The 20,298-nt window shown below is 32.3% G+C and overlaps 3 protein-coding genes and 1 long non-coding RNA gene across 10 annotated transcripts; 2 read left to right on the forward strand and 2 right to left on the reverse strand.

The window, feature by feature from the left end:
• The first annotated feature begins 732 nt into the window (after positions 1-732).
• Positions 733-3,656, forward strand: LOC103488970 (uncharacterized). Of its 7 annotated transcripts, none has more exons than XR_007824419.1 (5): positions 733-1,036; positions 1,201-1,747; positions 1,830-1,945; positions 2,242-2,320; positions 2,853-3,656. XR_007824419.1 is itself a non-coding variant. In XM_008447940.3 (2 exons), the coding sequence occupies exons 1-2, from the start codon at positions 859-861 to the stop codon at positions 1,650-1,652; spliced, it is 630 nt and encodes a 209-aa protein (XP_008446162.1). In that variant the 5' UTR covers positions 733-858; the 3' UTR covers positions 1,653-1,828. The 7 variants fall into 7 exon arrangements, 1 of the variants encoding a protein (XP_008446162.1); XR_007824418.1 differs by having other exon boundaries at positions 1,830-1,913; XR_007824421.1 differs by having other exon boundaries at positions 1,830-1,846.
• Positions 3,657-8,939: 5,283 nt separating this feature from the next.
• On the reverse strand, positions 8,940-15,900 carry LOC103488967 (uncharacterized). The gene is made up of 5 exons (XR_007824422.1): positions 15,833-15,900; positions 14,390-14,485; positions 14,166-14,215; positions 9,420-9,480; positions 8,940-9,314 (listed from the first exon to the last, which is right to left on the reverse strand). It is a non-coding gene; the product is annotated as an uncharacterized LOC103488967 (long non-coding RNA).
• On the forward strand, positions 10,750-13,732 carry LOC103488966 (plant intracellular Ras-group-related LRR protein 3). Its single transcript, XM_008447937.3, has 3 exons — positions 10,750-11,924; positions 12,696-12,862; positions 12,966-13,732. The coding sequence occupies exons 1-3, from the start codon at positions 11,235-11,237 to the stop codon at positions 13,612-13,614; spliced, it is 1,506 nt and encodes a 501-aa protein (XP_008446159.1). The 5' UTR covers positions 10,750-11,234; the 3' UTR covers positions 13,615-13,732.
• Positions 15,901-18,117: 2,217 nt separating the features above from the next.
• Positions 18,118-19,264, reverse strand: LOC103488969 (ethylene-responsive transcription factor ESR2-like). The gene has a single exon (XM_008447939.2). It carries the CDS (start codon positions 19,228-19,230, stop codon positions 18,202-18,204), a length of 1,029 nt encoding a protein of 342 aa, XP_008446161.1. The 5' UTR covers positions 19,231-19,264; the 3' UTR covers positions 18,118-18,201.
• Positions 19,265-20,298: the final 1,034 nt, after the last annotated feature.

The raw sequence follows: 20,298 nt of genomic DNA on the forward strand, positions 1-20,298 counted from the left end.
ACCTCTGTTTTTTTTATTCTAGTATTTTACTTAATTATTCGATCATAACGTACCATATGATAAATTTTTATTATTTTTTTAGAAATATTTTAATTTATACTTTACATGTATAATGAGAGTAAAATAGATAATGATCATGGTAGCATCCTAAGTTTCCAATCATTACTCTTTAATATTTACTTGAAGATTAAACTATTCTCACATTCGGCAATGTTAATTAATTTTGTTTATATATATATTTTCTTTCGGTTAAACATATTTATGAAATGCTAACCCGTTAGTGATACAAAAATATCTTTTATTTTTGGAGATTAGAGATATATTTATGTAGTTTCAAAAACAAAGCAGTCAATCACAATTGGAAAAAAAATTTAATTATAATAGTGATTTTTATTTGAAAATATGCATCAGATAACAAAAAAGAAAAAACATCTTGTAACATTTCTTTTTTGTATATTACTACGTTTATAATTTAAAAATGCAATAATATAAATCATATTATCATAGAATTTATTGGTATTTTTTTAAAAAAAGGTTGAAGACTATCATTAGAACTTTTAAATGCGAAATGAATGTTACTTGAGGTAATGAATAAAGCCTGAAATATTTTATCAATAACTGCTTTTACCATCAATTTGTCTTTTATTAATTTTAGGCCATAGGTTTTTAGTTAATTACACTTTTACCACCACTAGGCGCGAGCAATTACTTCTATAAATAGTGGGCAAGGCGTACCAATACCAGGCTTGGAGAAGCAACTCCAAATCTTCTTCTTCGGTCTCTTCTTTCTCTACATTCCTAGTCCCTCCTTTTCAATCTAAACTGAACCGATATCTTCGGCTTCAAACGAAGAGGAAAATGGTCGGAGCCTCCCACCGTACCGGCGGAATCGCTGCCAGATCTGACAAAACTGCGACTATCAAATTTCTCTGCAGTTATGGAGGCAAGATCCTTCCTCGTTATCCTGATGGAAAACTCCGTTATATTGGTGGTGAAACTCGTGTCCTTGCCGTCGATCGTTCCATTCCTTTCTCTGGTTAGCATCACTCTCTTTTCCTGCTTAACTTGTCGTTATTCATACACTAATTTCGCGAATGTTTCCATTGAATGTTGTAATTTATTAGGTTGTGGTTGATTGTGTTAATTTAAGTTTTGATATGAAATTTCTAGAGTGAGATTTATGATTGTATCTGGTTACAGAACTGTTGTCGAAGCTGGGACAATTGTGTGGAACGTGTGTGAGTCTTCGTTGTCAATTGCCTTCTGAGGATCTGGATGCTTTGGTATCGATAACCTCCGATGAGGACCTAGCGAATCTCATCGAAGAATACGATCGAGCAGCCTCGCCGCCGTCTTCTTTGAAGATCAGAGCGTTCCTTTCACTGCCTAAATCCGTGAAAAAAAATCCTCTATCTAGTTCGTCGGCCTCTTCATCATCGTCGTCCTCAAAACCTTCATCTCCAATAACTGCTATATCCTCTCCAAGGATCTCAACGCAGGTTCCTGACTATTGCGTCCATCAGATCCCAACGCCAGTGAGGTTTTCGTACCGCTGGAAGAAGTCTCAATCAAAGGTTCCTCACTGCTCGTATCATCTTCAAGGGAACCCTAGCCATATCTACCTCATCCACAATGGCAATCACTGGCAATAACACCAACTAGATTGAGGGAATTCAAAGCAAACATAAATATAAGATAAAACGAAATAGAAAAAAGGAAATTCCAAGCAACAAAAAGGTTGTATGATGTAAGGAGATTGTATATGTCGCTAAGGATTAGATTTTGATCCATTAGCCATTAATGAAATTCGGTCCTATTTCGTTTTGCAGCCGTAGCTATTGTGATGGTGAGTTTCTTCGTCGAAATATCAGAATCCATTCCCAACTTGCATTACAGCTTCCATTTACCATTAGGTCCGTCCATCACACGTATTTCCTCTCTGCCAGTAAGAGTCGAGCAAATTCCACTCATGGAGTATCCGTAGTTTTAGGTCTGATTGTTGCATTACAGCTTGTGCACTATACGCAACTTTTACTCTGGCACAACTGGCTTCGTTATTGGTTCTTATTTCCTTCATTCTCTTTTGAAAACCTTAGTTTAATTTTACACAATTTTTTTTTCAAAATAGGATTATGATTCTTGTGTATTGTGGATTCCAGTTTCCATTGTCTTTGATTAAATGATGGATTATATAGTTCTTTTTTTTGTTGGATGGTCTATCTTACAAATCTGATTTTGCAGGATTTAAGAGATGACTCCATTGGACCAAACTAAGAGTTCGAGACGATAAGGAGCAACAGCTGCACTTCAGCAATTGGATGTAAGATCTCCATCCTTGCCTAACTAAAATATGTGTGTGTTGCGTGTTTATAAGTGTTGGTTCTTTTTAGGTCTTGTAACATAGTTCAATTAGTCTTGCATCACTGATCTTTGCCGTAGCATATTTGTATAGATTAGATAATATAATATTAAATTTACCTTTAATCATCAACTTATGTTAATTGGTGATTTAATATATCAAATCATGTAATCTAAAATTCATTTGTTATTTCAACTTTACCTTTAGATTAAGTTGTTGGATCAATGAATGAATTAAATGTATGCGCACTTGTTCACTAATGTTTAGCTCCTTTAAGGCCCTCTAGCATAGTCCTAACCCCTCAATTCTCGGTTCTTTCAATCCTCTTACACTTGTTTATATCACCACTTCAACCTCACATCGTTTTCTTGATGAAAAGTTCACAAGTCCTGTTCAAGGCGACGTAAATTTTATATTTGAAATGTGAAGTTCCGGGAAGATGAAGGCATGTTGTTTATATTTGAATTCTATTATTAACTTAATAATATGTTAGGTACATGTGAAGATAATCTGCTATTGTCAGAAACAGAGATCTCTTAGATCAATTTGCTCTGTTTTCTGTACCAAGAGTTTCTTTCACGATCACAGGTATTCCTCTATTCTTTCCCTCTCATTTTTAATGAAATAAGACAAGATCATACTCTGGAAAGTTTTGGGAGGAATAACACTTAAAATTAAAGACCTCGAATCTGGTAGTATTAGGAGCAAGTTGCATCCATCTATGGAGATCGGTTAGTTTCTTTATTTGGAGATTGGATTCATTCCCTGAACTTGAAAATTAGAGGAAAAGTCCAAAAGTGGACAGCAAGGACTATGGTTGAGAATGCATTTGGGACCATATTGAGATCAGTTTTTGACAAAAAAGGACAAAGGATAGGACCCATTCATAGCATCAAGGATAAGACTTGTGGGTTACGCTCCAATATCTAAATTGTCACCAACAGGGAAACCCATAGAAACCAAGACAAATGAAAGGCACCAGAAATATGTTTCATTTCATCTAAAATTTTACAAGAAACGAAATCATAATCTTATGAGGACAAGTAAATGAAACAGTTGAGTAATTCATTTCTCTCCATACGTGGTATGATGAGGTCCAGTCCAACTATAATGGAAATTTATTCCATTTCTAAATATTTGTTTTCGTTTCATCTAAAATGACCGGTAAATGTAATCTGTTTTGTAGAACCATTTGATTTTTTATTTTTAGTTTTTTAGTTTTTAGAGATTAAGATGATGACCACCACACTTCATCACCCTATGTCAAAGTTTGAATACTAAGGTTTTGTTTGGAGCATCTTGTTTTTTGTTTTTACTTTTTAAAATTAAATTTACCGGACACTACTTTGTTTTATATTTAATTTCTTTCTTTGTTATCCATTTTCGTAATTAATTTTTGAAAAAACAGAAGGTAATTTTTAGAAGTTGTTTATGGAATTTGGACAAAGTTTAATATATGGATGAAATAGATTTAATTTTAAAAACAAAAACAGAAATCTAATCGGTCATTGAATTAGGTCTAAAAAATAGTTTTAAATCTTCTTTTAATCGGCAGCTAACGTAAGATGCAAAGTTGCATAATTTTAAAAACAAAGAACTAAAGAAACAAAATGATTATTGGATTTTAAGTAAAAAGAAAAAGAAAAGAAAAAAATTGGCATCATATGTGTAACGATGAGGTCCATACGTCCGGTCCACCATTTGGTGGGAATTTTCCGAACTTCCGAAGATTTTTAATTATTTTTTTTAGAAGTAGAGGCTACTGTCAATTATATTTTTGAGGGTAAAAAATATTTTGATTCCAGAAAATAAAAAAGAAGGGTCGTTGTCATAAATAATAAAATATTAAAACTATTTATAAAATAGTCAAACTCTTTCATTTTTATTTAATCTTTTCTAATATTTTGTTATTTCTTTTTGGCTATTCATAACAAATTTAAAAAGAAAACAAAGAATTTCTTTTTCCTAAAGAGAAAAAGATAAAAGTAGTATGACATATGTGTGGACCATGTTTCATGCCTTTTTTAATTAGAGTAAAAAAGAATTAGAAAAAAGAAAAAGTAAAAGAGAAGAGGAGCTCATGTGCTCACATACAAATATATAAAGCAAGTACTCGAGTTGGATTCCATAATTATTTAGGTCTTATTTGATTTTTTTTTTCTTATTTCCTTTTTTAAGTGAAAAAACTCCTTTTTATAAAGGAAACCATTTATTTTGTTGTTAACCATACAATTTTTGTACGATTTAAGTGTTATTTTCTTCAAAAAAAAATTTGGTGGTCTCCAATTTGTTCTATTTTTATCTATAGAAAATTCGATATGTAATGGTTAGACATACAAATACATAATTTAGGAAATAAATAATGAAAGGGAAATTAGTGCTTATCGTTAAATGTATGTTTTAGATTATAAAAAGGTTTCTTTTCCTTTTTTTTTTTTTTTTTTTCTTTTTTGATAGTAAATGGCTTCGTTTGTCGTATGCAAACATATGCTAATGCATTTTTTTTAGTTTGTCAGTTACTAATTTCACTAATCTGATTATACAACGAATCCCTAAAAAAATAGCAAAAGAGAACATTATTCGCATCTTTGTTGGCAAGAATAAGATGATTTGCTTTATTTTATATTATCTTTGAAATATCTTTTTTCTTAGCTGTTTTATCTTGTATCTTTTTCTATTTGATAAAAAATTCAAGATAATTTAAATGACGATCATGTTAATCCAATCCTCATTTCTAATATATCTTTTTTAGTGAACTAATTATTTTAAATTTCTAATTATTTATTATTATTTAATATAATGTTGATGGGTGTGATCGTAATTACCTTAAGAGTTGCATCATCACATATTATATGGTTTAATTTGCTTCTTCGGCCATAGTTTTGATCTCCCGTATCTGTGGACCCATGATAGTCGTAGTAAAGAAAATTTGTCCTTTGTCTTTTGGTTCAGATTATAAGAACCACAAGTGCTTGTGCCATCATCTAGGATATCATCTATTTTTGTGTACCTCTTCTTATAATTCACATAAAAAAATTAAAGTATTTTAGAAAAAATGAAAAAGAAAAACAAAATTTATCGCACCTAAGAGAGTCAGAAGCAAAAGATTTCTATTTGCCGGGTACTTCCATTTGATTCCATTTCCCCTTCGTTTTATTTTTCAGTAAAACTTGTGAGCTTCCCTGTGTATATGTTCTTCACGTTTTCCCTTGAGAAAACAAAACTTGGATTAGTATAATTTAGGAAAGCCGAAGTGTCATTCGTTCGGCTATGAGCCTAAAGCTTTCAAAGATTTGAGTCATCTGACTCAATGGGTGGACCATAATGATAGAAATGAGATGAAATGACATATCATCTAGGATTTGATGATAAGGAGTTGGAATTCCTGTCATGTTTCGTACAAAATAGAAATGGCACCACCCACCATCCACAAAGATTTGGTGATGAGGTGAAATTATGTTAGTGGTATCACATCACCTAATCCAAATATCTTTCAACTTTAAAAACTTTGAAGCCACAGTATTATAATCTGGACAAAAAATTAACCAGGAGTCATGTCTATGTATCATTATCTACTTTGCTAAATTCAGATTGGTTTGTGACCTTTTAAATTTTCTGCAATTATTAGTAAGGTCGGATTTAGTTAAAGTCCAAGGGGTTCAAACCCCCTCAACTTTATATACTCTTTATATATGTATACATACATATACATATATTTACTTCGAGCTTCTTCAATTATATATATTACAAATTGCCATAATATCAAAAATGTTAGCCCAATAGTATATCCATCTTCCAGTCCTTTCTAAAGTTTTATATAAAGTCACCGTCAACAAAAAAAAAAAATTAATGTCATTGATTGTCAGTCACACATTCAGTTGAGTAAGTTTTATGAGGTACATTGGAACTCAGAAGTAGCCAATGCTCTAATCCAATGAGTTTCCTTTTTGTTTTGTATAGAGATTAAACACTTTACCGACATCAGCTTGTTCAAATCAACCAAATTATCTAATTGAGTACACCTTGTTAACCCTGCTTGAATCAAGTCAAAAGATTATATATAGATACACCTTGTTAACTATTGAAAGCACATCCAACCATCAATTACCTTCTAGCAGCTAATCAAGATAGTTTCCTCGAATACAACATTGAAAATATATATTGGGTTACACTCTACCTAGCTGTTTCCGTTATGTGAAAATCTAGTCCTTTTTTTCTTTTTCTTGAATAATTATTAGAGTTTTTTCTATTGATGGTTGGGGTGAAACCACAAAAAGATGAGTACTTTTAAGTATTGGATGTTATGAATGCACTTCCTCAAAATGATGTGGCTGTCATGGATTGGACAACTAGATTTGGATTTAACTAAACAAAATAACCTTCAGCCAAAAAAAAAAAACTTTCGAACTATTATAACTCTCATATATAAGAGTGTTGGGTAATCTAAAATGCTATTATCAACATCAAGAGTTCTCTTCTAAGTTTAGAAATCATACTTTTACCATGGTTATTATCCAGACAATTAATTTTGTTTATTAGATAAGGATATGCATAATATCAGTTTATGAACTATTTAGAAACGTGATCATCCCAATTTGAGATAAAGATTCCTACCCATAAACAGTTGCCAGTTTGTTACTTGAGTTCCTTCCAGGAAAAAAGTTACCATCTTGTCAAGTAAGTTTATCGTTGGTTCTATGAGAGTTTAGGTACCCACTAATTGTTATGACCATCTACGCAAGATTGATTATCAGATGGAATAGTTGTGCGTACAAATGCCACATTCTAGTACCAAGTCAATCAGATATCATTTTTTATTTGGACCAAGTCAATCTCGTTTGGACATTGATGAAACAACCTTAGCTGAAGACTTTCTAATAGTTTTATCTCCAGGGGTCATCATAAGATAAATTATAATATGAAGTAACAGTACAAAAGCACTTATGATTATGTGTGCATATATTGTTTGTGGATGAAATAATTAGATGGATACTTGGCTTAACAATTTATATGCTTTAGGCCCATTTGCGATTGTACTATTTTCTCATGCCTGATTCTTTATTGGACTCAAGTAACCCTCTCAACAAGAGATCCGAGGAACACGGGGACTAGTTGAAGTAATGAGCTCTAAATCATTTTGTCTTTTTAGTTGGAGTTGGAACTTTAGGCGGTTCACGAAAAAAGATAATGATCCTAGAGTCGAGACTAAGAGGAATGTATAAACCAATGCTTCCACGAATTAGTATAGGTAAAATATAGTAATTAGATTCAAAATAATTAAATATATAACAATATTTTTAAAAAGTTACAAATATAATATCATAGACTATATTACAAATATTGATCTATCATTACTAAATCATAAAAGTCTATCAATGATAAAAGTCTGTCATTGTTATACTTTATTATATTTACAATTTTTGAAAAATGTTCCTATATACTTGATTATTATTTGTACAATTGTTGTCCATTCTAATTACCCTTTAATATAGCGTCGCGTTGAGTTTCAATTCTCAAGCTTCATATTTGGGACTTTACGAGAAGATTGATTTAATGACATCACGACAAACACCGTGTTTACATGTTTTCTATTTTTCAATATTCTTCTTTGACCTTGTATGATGTTGGTAAACATTATATTGAATACTGAATGTTAATATTTTGGATAAGAAACATCGGATGTTTATTTTTGGTTTATCTGTGTCTTTTGTGTTTCAGAATCTAAAATCTTATTAGTGTAAAGTATTATCTAGTTGCAGGCTCGTGGCTCCTAACAAGTTAGTTAATCGCTACTTGGACATGAGGGTAACCACTCCATTTTTTATTTCTAATTTCAAATAATTAGACTTACCAATAAGTTTATTGTTTCGTTTTCTTAGTTTGCTTTTTAATAATGTTAATCACACAGACTAAATCATGTTTTAAAAACTATGTATATAGATGGGTGTGTAGATAGATTTCCAAATTTCTTTCCAAAAAATTAATTTCCTTACTAAACAAATATGCAAACAATCATAAGAAACTCAAGGAATAATATGCTTATTGTTTGATTTGAGAATAAATACTTTAAATTTATATAATACATTAATCGAAGATCATATAATTAATGATGGCGATGATTATAAAATGGTTATCGCCTTCCTTCCTCAACCAAAACCCAAACTCCAAATCTCCTTAATAGAATCTTTCTCTTGATGAGATACAAGAAAGACCGTATACTTATTGTTTTGGTATATTAAAGATCATAGTCCCAAGTTTCTTATTCGTTCAATTAGTAATAAGCTTCTACTCATTTAGTCCAATTAGATATTCTAGACCTTAATTAAATAAATCACATAATAGACTTAATTAAATAAAATAACTCAATGTGTAAATTGTTAATTTACATAGTCCACGCTTTAATTATAGTTTAATATTTGACGCTTCGAAACTAAAATTTAATTATACGTCTAACGTTTAAAACTTTAAAACCAAAAATCAAACGGTGTTTTAGTAATTATTATCACCATATTTTCATATAATGCGATAAAATTCACTGTTTTACTCACTTTTTGTTAATTATTTTGATTTCGTTGCTAGATTCTATTTTTCTCTTAAAATATTTCTCTATCATATATCTTTTACCTTCCAAAAAGAATGTAGGTCCCAATAATCTCCCAATTATTTCACTTTTTCTCAACCCACGTTACAAATTATCCCAACTTATATTATAGCTAACAACTTTGCTATTTGTCCACCTAAATTATTTTCTCTATGATTTTATGAATCTAGCCATTCTAATAAAAAGAATTATATTCAATTCTATTGTTGAATGGTAAGTTCACAATTAGAAAATTGTTGTAAATTTGATAAACATAAATAAACAAAAACAAGTATTTGGTATTTTAAAGAAGTTGAAAACGATATCGAACCTTGTTTTTCCCGCAAAGGTTTAACCATGTTTTGCTCCGATATCCTAAAAAAGAATAACAAATCATCAACTCTAGTTGTTTTGCTCTTTAATTAAAGAAAAATCATAAAAAAAAAAACAATAATTGAAAAAGAAAGGTGGAAAATTAACCTGTCGAGGCGTGTCCAACAAGGTCACCAGTCCACTTTGCACTAATTTGAAAAACATTAGGCTAAAACAAAATTGATCATTAGAAATAATCAAATAATTATGCAGATATTTAATTTCATCCCTAAAAATATCGTAATGGACATTTAATAGAGACATTAGATTACGACTCAACGACGACTTGGAATTATTCAATTGTTTCTGTTTTACTAAGTCATCAATGATGGCTCCCTTAAACGTAAACCAGGACTCCTTTGCCAATAAAAAACGATTGCTCAGACAACAATCCGTAATTTTAATTAATTTTTTTTTCTTTTAATTCATTTCAAACAATATGCCTTTTGTAATTTTAACCATTCCACTTTAGTTTAAACCTGGTGCATAAAGTTACTTCAGTTGTACAATATACTATAAGTTTTTCATTGATGAAATAAGTTCTAAATTAAACTTGATATAAATTCAAACATTTAAAATTCTAGGGAAGAAAACAATTAATTTAACACAAGAAACTATATAAACATTAAGGAGGTTATGTCACGGTTTAATAGAAAATTCTCATCCTAGATCAAGGGTTAGGATTATAATAAATATACAATATCGAAACGTTAAATTTCCAAAAATTGAACGAACTATTTGAAAATCAAAATCAGAATGGTACACATAACGAATATTTAGGATGTGAATCATACGATCACCCTCAGGCAATTGCAATGGAAATGATCACTTGATCATACCACAGTATTTTTTTATATCCTAATGACTATTTTATTAAAATATAATGTCAGAGAATAAGTTCTTACACCCTTGGTTAGAAGAACAAATTTTCACTACAGGTCAGGAAACTAAAAAATAAAATTGATAACAATAATAAAGCCTTGAATTGATATTTTTTATGTATTAGCAACAGTTTCTGACTCAGTCCCGTGATGTCAATATCATTGATATTAGTGAAAGTTGAAAGATGCTTAATATAAAGTATCTAACGTAACATCTCCTCAAATGACAAAAATTTAGAGAAGAAAAAAGCACACAAGGGAAGTTAAGATTCCTATTTCATTTTGAAAGTTTTCTTTTATTTATTAAATATATCATATTAAGTTTAACATTCATTAATTTTAACTTTTTAGTAACGAGGGACCAAAATTTAGGGCGGACCAAATCTGCTTGTCAAATTTGGGTCGGCTCAATTCTGAAGGAATCAATTACACTCCTACTAAAAGATGTGATAGTAGAGTACATCCTAAAATAAATATCATATCTCTCTCCCTTCTACTCTCACAATGCACAAAAAATAGTCAAAATATATACACAAATTAAGATTTAACAGTTTAGTAAGAGCACAAAGATAGGTATTTTTGTGTTTACGGAATCTAAAATATAAGTTTGACCTTATATATTTATCGGACAGTTACAAACAATCAAACCTCTGTCGTTGATAAATACAGAATAATCTAAAAGAATTATAGATATAAGCAAAATATAGGCAAAGTTAGACTGATAATAAACTATGTCTACTCAAGAAAAGGCTGTCCCCAGAAGTTGAAGTAAACAAAAATAGATTTCGCTATATTTCCTTTAAAAAGGTGGTTATATATACTTTTTTAGTCCTCACACAGCTACTTGTTGCAATTCACCTATTTTTTAAAGAAAATCATTGTCAACGGTCAAACTCATAGTTCCTACGGACGACAAGTTTCCATGTCCAAATGGCTGACCATGGCAGCCCAACCTGTTTTCGTCTCTTCATAGTATTATCCTATACGCTTGCCTGTCTCTAGCGCTCTCGCAATTCATTACAGCACTTCTTTTTTCTCCGAAATGGATTCAGAAGCGGATTCCATTTTCGAACACTTCCCTATTCTATACTATGTTCTATCCCAACTGGATCCTATTCCTGGTAAATCCAGCTACCAACTTCCTTCCGAAACTAAAGAATCGGTGCTGGCCAAGTTGTCACATCTCAACAATCCTAAGGTATTGGCCTCCATCGTTCAAGCCATTCCGGACAACCTCACCCACACTCTGTCAGCCCTCATATCACTCGGTCCACGCCCTGATCCCTCCGCTGTTGCCGCCGCTCGTGACAGGATAATTGAAATCCAATTCACACTTCAAAAAAATCTTCAGGAAATCGAGGACGAAGCCGATTCCGATGGGTTTGAGGTTGAGGATCGCGTTGAGAGAGAGAAGCAACTGAGAAGAGCGGCGGAAAAGGAAACAGAAATATATAAGGCGGTAGCTCGGGTGAAGGAGATGCACGAAAGTTATGAGAAGCAGTTAATTGCTGTGCAGGATCGTGTGGTTGAGGTTTATGAATCGGCAGTTGCGGAGTTGGATAAGGAGACGGATTTGGAAGTAAATGAGGAAGTTATTAGAATTTTGAAAGAGGCTGAGAGTGGAGTGGTGGAGAAAGTCGACCTTTTTGGGCAACAAATCAGGTTTCTTCCTGAGGAGTTTGGGAAACTTCGACGGTTGATTGACCTTAATCTATCTCATAACCAGTTGGAGGTAATTTTCATCTTCTACCTTTATTTTTTTTAATGGATTTTCTGGATGGACGAGAGAGAATTAAATTTGACAAAAAGTGAGTTTCTGTCACTGCATCTAACATTCCAATCGTATAAATGGATAGCGACGACACCTCGGCAACATTATGATGACCGACGCACAAATAGGAAAAGGAAAAATGGAGAATGGTCGATACTAATGGAGGGGAAAATTTTGGAAAAAAGTGAAAGAGGAAACAGAAATTAACTATGATTTAGTAACTTTTGCTAAAGTTACACAACCTTTTACGTAATCATTTATTTAGCTTTATATGCAATTGTTAGTTTTAACGATAGTATAGACAGAAAAACAAGAGGTTTGAATAATCGTTTACTTTCTAGATGTTTAATAAAATATTCCTTCCAAACTTAATGAAAATAGAATAGTAATGATTTTTTAAGTTACATATATATATTTTATTAGAAAAAAAAAAAGAGAAAAAATATAAAATATGTTGGTTGGTTTTCTATACAGACCGATACTACCATTCAAACCAACCGACTTTAGATCGGTTTGTAATTTTTAAAAACCGATTCCGATTGCCTCTGACATTTTTTTGAACCATCTATCGTTTTGATTTTTCGACCCACCATGCTTACTCCTATTTTCACACCCTACAGTCTCATTCAAATTTTCAGACACTAGTTTTAAATTTTGTAATCGAGTGTAATATATACAAGTACCTCCATAATTTCTTCCAAAATTGACAGTATTTTTGTGTATGGTGGATAGGTTCTTCCTGATTCAATTGCTGGGCTTCAGAAACTCCAGCGCCTAGACATTTCTTCGAACTTATTGGAATCACTTCCTGATTCTATAGGGGTATTGCTTAATTTGAAGGTCGTCATTGTATCAGGGAACAAGCTGAAAGTGCTTCCCGAAACCATTACTGGTTGCAGGTATCTAAATCCCGAAGCACATGCAAAATATAAATATGATGTTGATTCATTGTGCTTTGAGTTTTGAAGATTTTGATTACATGGTATCTTTTTTTTACTGTAGTTCGTTGGTGGAGTTGGATGCAAGTTTCAACAATCTCCAAGGTTTACCAATAAACTTTGGATATGGATTGGTTAATCTTGAAAGACTATCAATACAGCTTAACGAAATATGTTACCTTCCTACATCGATATGTCAACTTAAGTCTCTAAAATATTTTGACGCACATTTCAATCAACTCCATGCCTTGCCTCCAGCCATAGGAAGGTTAACGAGTCTCGAGGTGTTGAATCTTAGTGGTAATTTCAACAACTTGACCGAGGTTCCTGAATCAATCAGTGATCTATGCAACCTAAAGGAGTTAGATCTTAGTGACAACCAAATCAAAGCTCTACCAGATAGATTTGGGAGGCTAGAAAAACTAATGAGGCTGAATATGGATCAAAATCCACTGGTGATACCTCCAATGGAAATTGTTGACAAAGGGGCCCAAGCGGTGAAGGATTTCATGGACATGAGATGGGCTGATTTAGTTGCAGAAAAACAGAAGAACATGCATGAGGCAAACATGGCTGAAGAACAGAGTGGATGGCTAACATGGGGATCCTCGATGTTGGCTAGTGTAACTTCTGGGGTTGTACAAACTATTTCTGATTATACAGGAGGAAGAGACGAAAATCGTAAGGACCCATGGTTGTATCAACAGTTGTGAGTGGAGGATCGTTACGGTGTTCTTATCAACCTGGATTTCGTAAGAAGCTTTGTCTATATTTGGATGTGTAATATAATATGCATACACATAATATAATAAACTATTTCTAAATACTCAATCTGGAATCATAAATCATACACTCAAAATGCAAAAACAAGTTTAAAAAATGAAATCGAACAGTTTAAAAAGAGCCCATTCGTGACACTTTCTAAACTAAAACAATATTGTTTTTTGTTCAATAAACGGATTAAAACAGTTTCAAAAGTCTTTTAAAACAAAAATTACATTCATTTATTGTAGTTTGACATACTTTTTAGTAGAGAGACTTTCCTTTTTATTCAAAATAAGTCATTAATTTTAATAAGCTATTGAGTTGTGGCTTTTAAAATTATTTTAGAAGGGGACAACAAAAATTATTTCAAAAACGTTATTCTAAACAAGCCACTAGCTTAATTTTAAAGCAAAAAACAGATGAATAACAATAAATTAATTAAAATAAACTACTAAAATATTTGTGAGGTTTCAAAAACCTCCTATTTGAGCATACGTACCTTTGTCCCTGAAGAGAGTATAGAATCCCAGCCTTCCGCCATGGATAACCCTACAAGAAATGAGAGGAAAATTTCCTTTTGTGAATTGGTGCTCTGACGGGCAAGAAGCGGTAGATAAAAATATGTTTTTCGTGTTGTAATCCTAATTATTTTTTAAAAGGTGATTTAAGTTTTTCGTAGGCAAAAGTTAATTGAAAGTTAACTATAGTATTAACCCGACGCACCTTTATTCCTCTGTGAGCAGAAGCTAAGCCTTTCACCACCATGGAATATCTTTTCATGTTTTCGGGACTTGTAATTTTAGTTTCATCTTTGAAAAACTTAGACCAAAAAAATTGCAACAAAATTGCAATCCATCAATTTTTTTCTTAAACAAAAAAATCTAGATACAAATTAATGAAAAAGTGATATGATTGATTTAATAGTTGATTATATGAATTAAATAGTTCGATCACATAAAAATATTGACATATGATATATTGTTAATATGAAACTTGAAGGAAGAAAGAGTTTGTTCAATTGCAAAACAGAATTTAGAAAATCTCGAGAATTTGAAGTTGTTTAGAGACCAACCAGACCGTAGAGACAAATGGAGCATGAAACCTACTAATATGAGTTGAAGCTCTCAAAAGTAACTGAGGAGTCGAAATAATTACTAATAGATAAGCGCCTACTACATGAGAGGATGCTGCAGGAATCTCAAGATAAGACCAACTCTCCAAGAACATTTTTCTCAACTGTAAGAAATGGAAGAATAGCAATTTCGTACAAAGTTTTGGACAAACTCTGAGGAAGTAGCAAGCCAAAAGTGTTTCTCAAGAGAACATCAAGTCGCCATAGTAAAATCGCAAGAATTGTCCAAAGACATGAAAGCAATGGAGATGAAAATCATGCAAATTGAATTTTCAAGCAAATCAAAAGGCAAAATGCATTCCGAATTCCAACTCACAGAGCAAATCATATTTAGCTTCATATTGTCACCAAATTGCAAGCCAATGCTTGGTGAACGACGGAAAACCTCATAGCAAAATCGGATGAATTGCTTAATCACATTAACGCAAGTTCGACAACCGAAATCACAATTGAAATTTCCAAATCAAAAATCAAAATGTTGCAAGTGCTCCATCGTCACCACGACCAATTACAAGCTAAATCTCAGTAAAGCAAATATAAACTGGAGATAACCTTGGTGCAAAACCACAAGAATATGTCTCAATCACAAAAACGTGCAGATAATCATAATCATAGAGCCTGAAATTTCTTACAAATCACAAATAAAAATTCAAGGCGAAGCTAAAATCACAAAGCAAATCACAGGTTGCAACAGATGTCAACAATTGAAAGCTATGCTCGGTGAAGCGAACAAGAAACTGCAAACGCCAAAACTGATAGCAAAATCGTAGGAAATCAAGAAATATATTCAAACGCCAAAAAATTATGCAAGATCTTGCAATTCTTTGCTTTCGAGTGAACTCTCAGACTTACAACAACTTCAAACGTCAGTCGAGACTCCAAAAGCAAACTATTATCAATATCAAATCCCGAAAATTTATAATCAAAATCAACAATCGGCTGGAACGAAAAACACACACACGCCAAACACAATTCATAAAGCGAGAGAAATCATCAATAGAAAACAAAAATGTCGCAACAACAATCAGAAATACCTCTCTAATAGCCGAAGAGGAATCAAACTTTCCTCAGGACAGAGAAGATCGAGAGGTCCCATGGGTCGGGCGCGGGAAAGTTACAAGCAGCCTTTTATACAAGGGTAATTATAATGGATAGCAATTTTTAGAATAATTATTAAGTATGTAGCAATATTTTAAAAAAATTGCAAATATAGCAAAATTTGTCAGTGATAGGCTTCTATCGGTGATAGACTCTTATGGTTTATCAGTGATAGACCAACATTTGCTACATAGTCTATTAGTGATAGACTCCCATCATTGATAGATTTTGCTATATTTGCAATTTTTTTAAAATGTTGCTATATACTTAATTATTTTGAATATAATTGCTACATTTGCAACTATCCCTTTATACAATTAATAAAATGTCTAAAAGGCCCTCGACGGGCCTTCTCCCCTTTCCTTTGAAACCAAAGAGCCCATCCATTTAAAAATAGGCTTCTCAGCGGCCCAACTTAGCTTTCAATAAACAAAAGGTATATTTGCAAAATATTAGCATATATATCACATTTTTATAAATAAAAATAGTAGATATGGTAATATCTATCGAAGTCTATTTATCATAAATATTTAATCTATTATCGATAAATTTTGTTATGCTTACCGTTTTTTTAAAAAAGTACTGATATATATTTTATTATTAATTCTAAAACTACATCCAATATAATTCCAAAACTTTAGGTAAAATAACATAATCAATCTCTTTTATAAATAATCATTATGCTTTAGAAAAATTAAATCGATCCTCAAACTTATAACTTTTATATTCTCACTCTCAATTAAATATTAGAAGAGTATCGCAAACTCCAGTGTAGATTTTTTTTTCTTACCATACACATTCTTCGGTTACATTCGTTTTTTTTATTTTGAGTGTTACTTGTTTACTTATAACGGAAAGATGCTGACCCAATATAAGAATGTCTTAATACAAATTACACTTTGTAGTACTCGATAAAGTGAAAATTTTACTTATATGAAATAAAAATTTCAATAAATTTGAACAATGAAAAGGTTTGTAGGAAATATATAGATAATAGTATCATCTTTTGCATAACTTCTCTGAACTTCCTACATATTTTATGTTGCATGGCCCATGTTGAATACTAATTTGGTATATGGTATTAAATTAAAAAAAAAAAAACGTCTAAAAGTAAGTTAAAAAACTTTAACTCTTAGAAATTTAAAGAAACATAGAAGACAACGAACATAGAAAGTACTTATAGGTGTTGGAATTGTACATCGAAGAAAATGAGGGAACTCAAACATCTTATAAGCTGTCATATGAGCTATTTCTCTCCTTACTTATTAGTTTTGAAATTAAATCCTATACTATCTAACATGGAACCGATAAAATGGGACTACCACTCTTTATAAGACGAGAAAATTTGCAATTTTACAAACATACCCTCCCACTTAAAAGATATGGAAGAGAAATACAAATTAATCCTGATTTTAAATACATAATACTGAAAATTAAGTTAATTGCAATATCATATTAACTCAAAAATTTCACCCTATACCTATTTACAACATTGAAGATAAATATGTTGGAGACTTCCTTCTATATTGCATTAAGAAATTCAAGCTTTCTCTTCTTCCTTTTTTTTTTTTTTTTTGTTTTTTTTTTGTTATATAGGAATGTTATTTATACCTTCTAGCATATTTATGTTGTTTTTTCCTCCATTTTTCTGTTATTGTCTGCCTGCCGCACACGTATGTCTATGGTGTACTACTCTAGCCTACGGTCTTCATTAGATGATTTAAATTTTCGGGTGATCGGTTGATTTACACTTTGATATATAATTTTACTTTTCAAAACCCTAAACCTTATTTTCAAAAAAATATATATCAAAATAACAATTACTCAATATTTAACTTTGAGATTTTCGTCCACTATTTACATTCACAAGTCTAAATTCTACAAAGTGATGGACATAGTATGATCCAACCAGTGAACCAAACACTAAAATCCATCAGCAATTATCATCTAGGGTTCCTACAATACTTCTACCATAGGCAAAAACTTTAACAGAAAAACAAAATGAAAGATTACAAATGTTTAGGGTTCTAAAAAGGCTACAACAGTACAAAGACCTACAACAGTACAAATATGAAAGTCAACTATAATAATATATTTAAAACAAAAAACAAAAAAAAAACACACAACCGCACCATCATCAACCCGACAATAATGCACACGTACGAACATTCTTGGGCAAATCTCAAAAAAGTTTCAATGATCATCCACGATATTCCACAAGTTGAAACTTCCCATTCACAAAGCAGTTAAGATAAATAATTAATTACGGTTACATAAAACTAATAAATTGAGAAATAAACTTCACTTAAGCATTCTGTATTTTAGCAACATAAGCGTTGAAAAACTCCGGATACTGAAGAAGATTCTCCATGATCAAATTCCCCGACTCCATACCCATCTGCACGTTCGTCGGCAAACCGTTAACAAAAGACATTTCTTGATGATCAGCAGCCTGAACCGGTCCGCTTTGGTAATTAAACGAAAGCCCGGGTTGTTGGTCGACGACGGAGTAGCCGAAATTTGTCTCTGAAGAAATAGACATGTCATTTGAAGACTGGGGGTGTTGGGTTTTATTTAAGGTCTTTGGGAAAAATCCATTGATTATCTCTTCTAGAAGGCCGGAACTTGATGGTTCTTTGGGGATGAACTCTGAGTCAGGTAAAAAATCATCTTTTTCTATTGGAAGAGAAGTAAAAGACGATTTGGGGCATTGGTATTGGCAGTCGACGTGGGTAAACTGAGGTGCAGAAGAGACAAAGTTAGGGTTTTGAATATCATGAGGAGGAAGAAGCATATTGAGGAAAGACGGGGGAGGATTGATCTTCTGATGAGACGCGTGTTCAGGGTAATCAAAGGTGTGAGCGTTTGAAAATGCTGACCAATTCGAAGACGTGGCGAGATGACGAGAAATCTGGGACTGTTTGGCAAAGTTAAGAGGAGAAAGAAGTTGATCGGAGAGAGAATGCGGCGAGGATGGAGTAGACGGGTAGACAAAATTAGTGCGAGCTTTGAGTCCTCGCATGGCACGTGCAGCACAATCATAAGCACGTGCAGCTTCTTCAGCCGTGTCGAACGTGCCGAGCCATCGCCGTTCCTTAGAGTTTGGATCACGAATCTCGGCAGCGTAACGGCCCCATGGCCTTCGTCGGACTCCACGGTATCGCATCGCGCCGGAGGTTGCACCGTCGCGTGGGATGCGACGGTCAGTATGTGCCGTGGAGGAATTGGCGGACGCAGTAGATTTTTTTCTGTGGTTATTTGGAGAGGAAACGGCGTCGTCGAAATGAGACGCCGTTATGGGCAATCCGTTGAGCCGCCTTAGTGCTTCTTCCATTGGGTATGAAACTGAAAAAGAGGGTGGCTAAGAGGAAAGAAAGAAAGGGATGTTTTATGGCTGTTCGGGGGTTTGTGGCTGAATTTATAGCAAAAAATGAAAGAATAGGAATGAAAAAAGAGGTAGAAAGTGATGGATTTATTTGGTGCAGGGTTTGCCAAAAAGAGCAGACCAGTGGGGTTGAAAGAAAGAAGACGATGGTAGAAATTAGAATATTTTAAATATTTTAGGGTTCATTCGCAAAAACGGACGATAATTTATATCCTCACAGTTTTAATTATAATTATTATCATTAGTAATTAAAAGAAATATTAATGTTTGGATTAAAAGAAATATATAAATTCAATTATCACACGAGTATAAGTTTGGAAACTCAATTTTTACAATTGTAATTACAAGTATTATAACATGCGTTGGTGGTTTTTTAATTTTTTTATTATAGTGACAAATTAAACAAACATAAATTATCAAGTAATTAAGTTGATGACTAACTAATAAAGGGGAATGGTAAATTGTGTATATTATATATAGAGAGAGAATAATGGTTGGAAGTTGAGAATTTGACAGCTGTTGGTAGCACTGTGTGAAAACTGAATGTTTGTAATTTCCATATTTCCAAAGCTACTATGGTGATTGACATAAATATGAGAATTTTAAATGGAGAGGATGAGAAATTATTGTGTGTTTGTTTTAAGGTTAGGGTTTTATAAGAATATTGGAATTTTCAAGTTCAAAACGTCGTCGTTCAGCATGTGGAATATGAGATTTTGGGTTGAACGAATTTAGAATTAATAGGCTTTATTTTTATTTATTGGAAGTTGGAAATGACAGCCATTGTCATAAACTATCAAAATGATTACACTGCTCAGAAATTGTTCCTCCATTTATCTGTTTTGTTTAAAACCTTCTAAGAAGATTTAAAAAAAACTTAAATTTAAAAACTAAAAATATACCATTTTTCTTAATAATTTCACAATAATGCCCAAATGAATTTTTAAGTAAACTGCAATTAAAGAAAGAAACATTAGTTGCAGATAATCTAACTCTTATTCTTTACTTATATTCAAT

The sequence above is a fragment of the Cucumis melo genome, chromosome 10 (genome assembly GCF_025177605.1).
Source record: "Cucumis melo cultivar AY chromosome 10, USDA_Cmelo_AY_1.0, whole genome shotgun sequence".
Classification (NCBI taxonomy): Eukaryota; Viridiplantae; Streptophyta; class Magnoliopsida; order Cucurbitales; family Cucurbitaceae; genus Cucumis; species Cucumis melo.

Bases quoted from the DNA above. Each gene is read 5' to 3' on its own strand.
- LOC103488970 (XM_008447940.3), top strand. From the start codon at position 859: ATGGTCGGAGCCTCCCACCGTACCGGCGGAATCGCTGCCAGATCTGAC. The intron at 1,037-1,200 runs GTTAGCATCACT...ATCTGGTTACAG, and splicing joins TCGTTCCATTCCTTTCTCTG to AACTGTTGTCGAAGCTGGGA.
- LOC103488966 (XM_008447937.3), top strand. From the start codon at position 11,235: ATGGATTCAGAAGCGGATTCCATTTTCGAACACTTCCCTATTCTATAC. The intron at 11,925-12,695 runs GTAATTTTCATC...TATGGTGGATAG, and splicing joins TATCTCATAACCAGTTGGAG to GTTCTTCCTGATTCAATTGC. The intron at 12,863-12,965 runs GTATCTAAATCC...TTTTTACTGTAG, and splicing joins GAAACCATTACTGGTTGCAG to TTCGTTGGTGGAGTTGGATG.
- LOC103488969 (XM_008447939.2), bottom strand. From the start codon at position 19,230: ATGGAAGAAGCACTAAGGCGGCTCAACGGATTGCCCATAACGGCGTCT.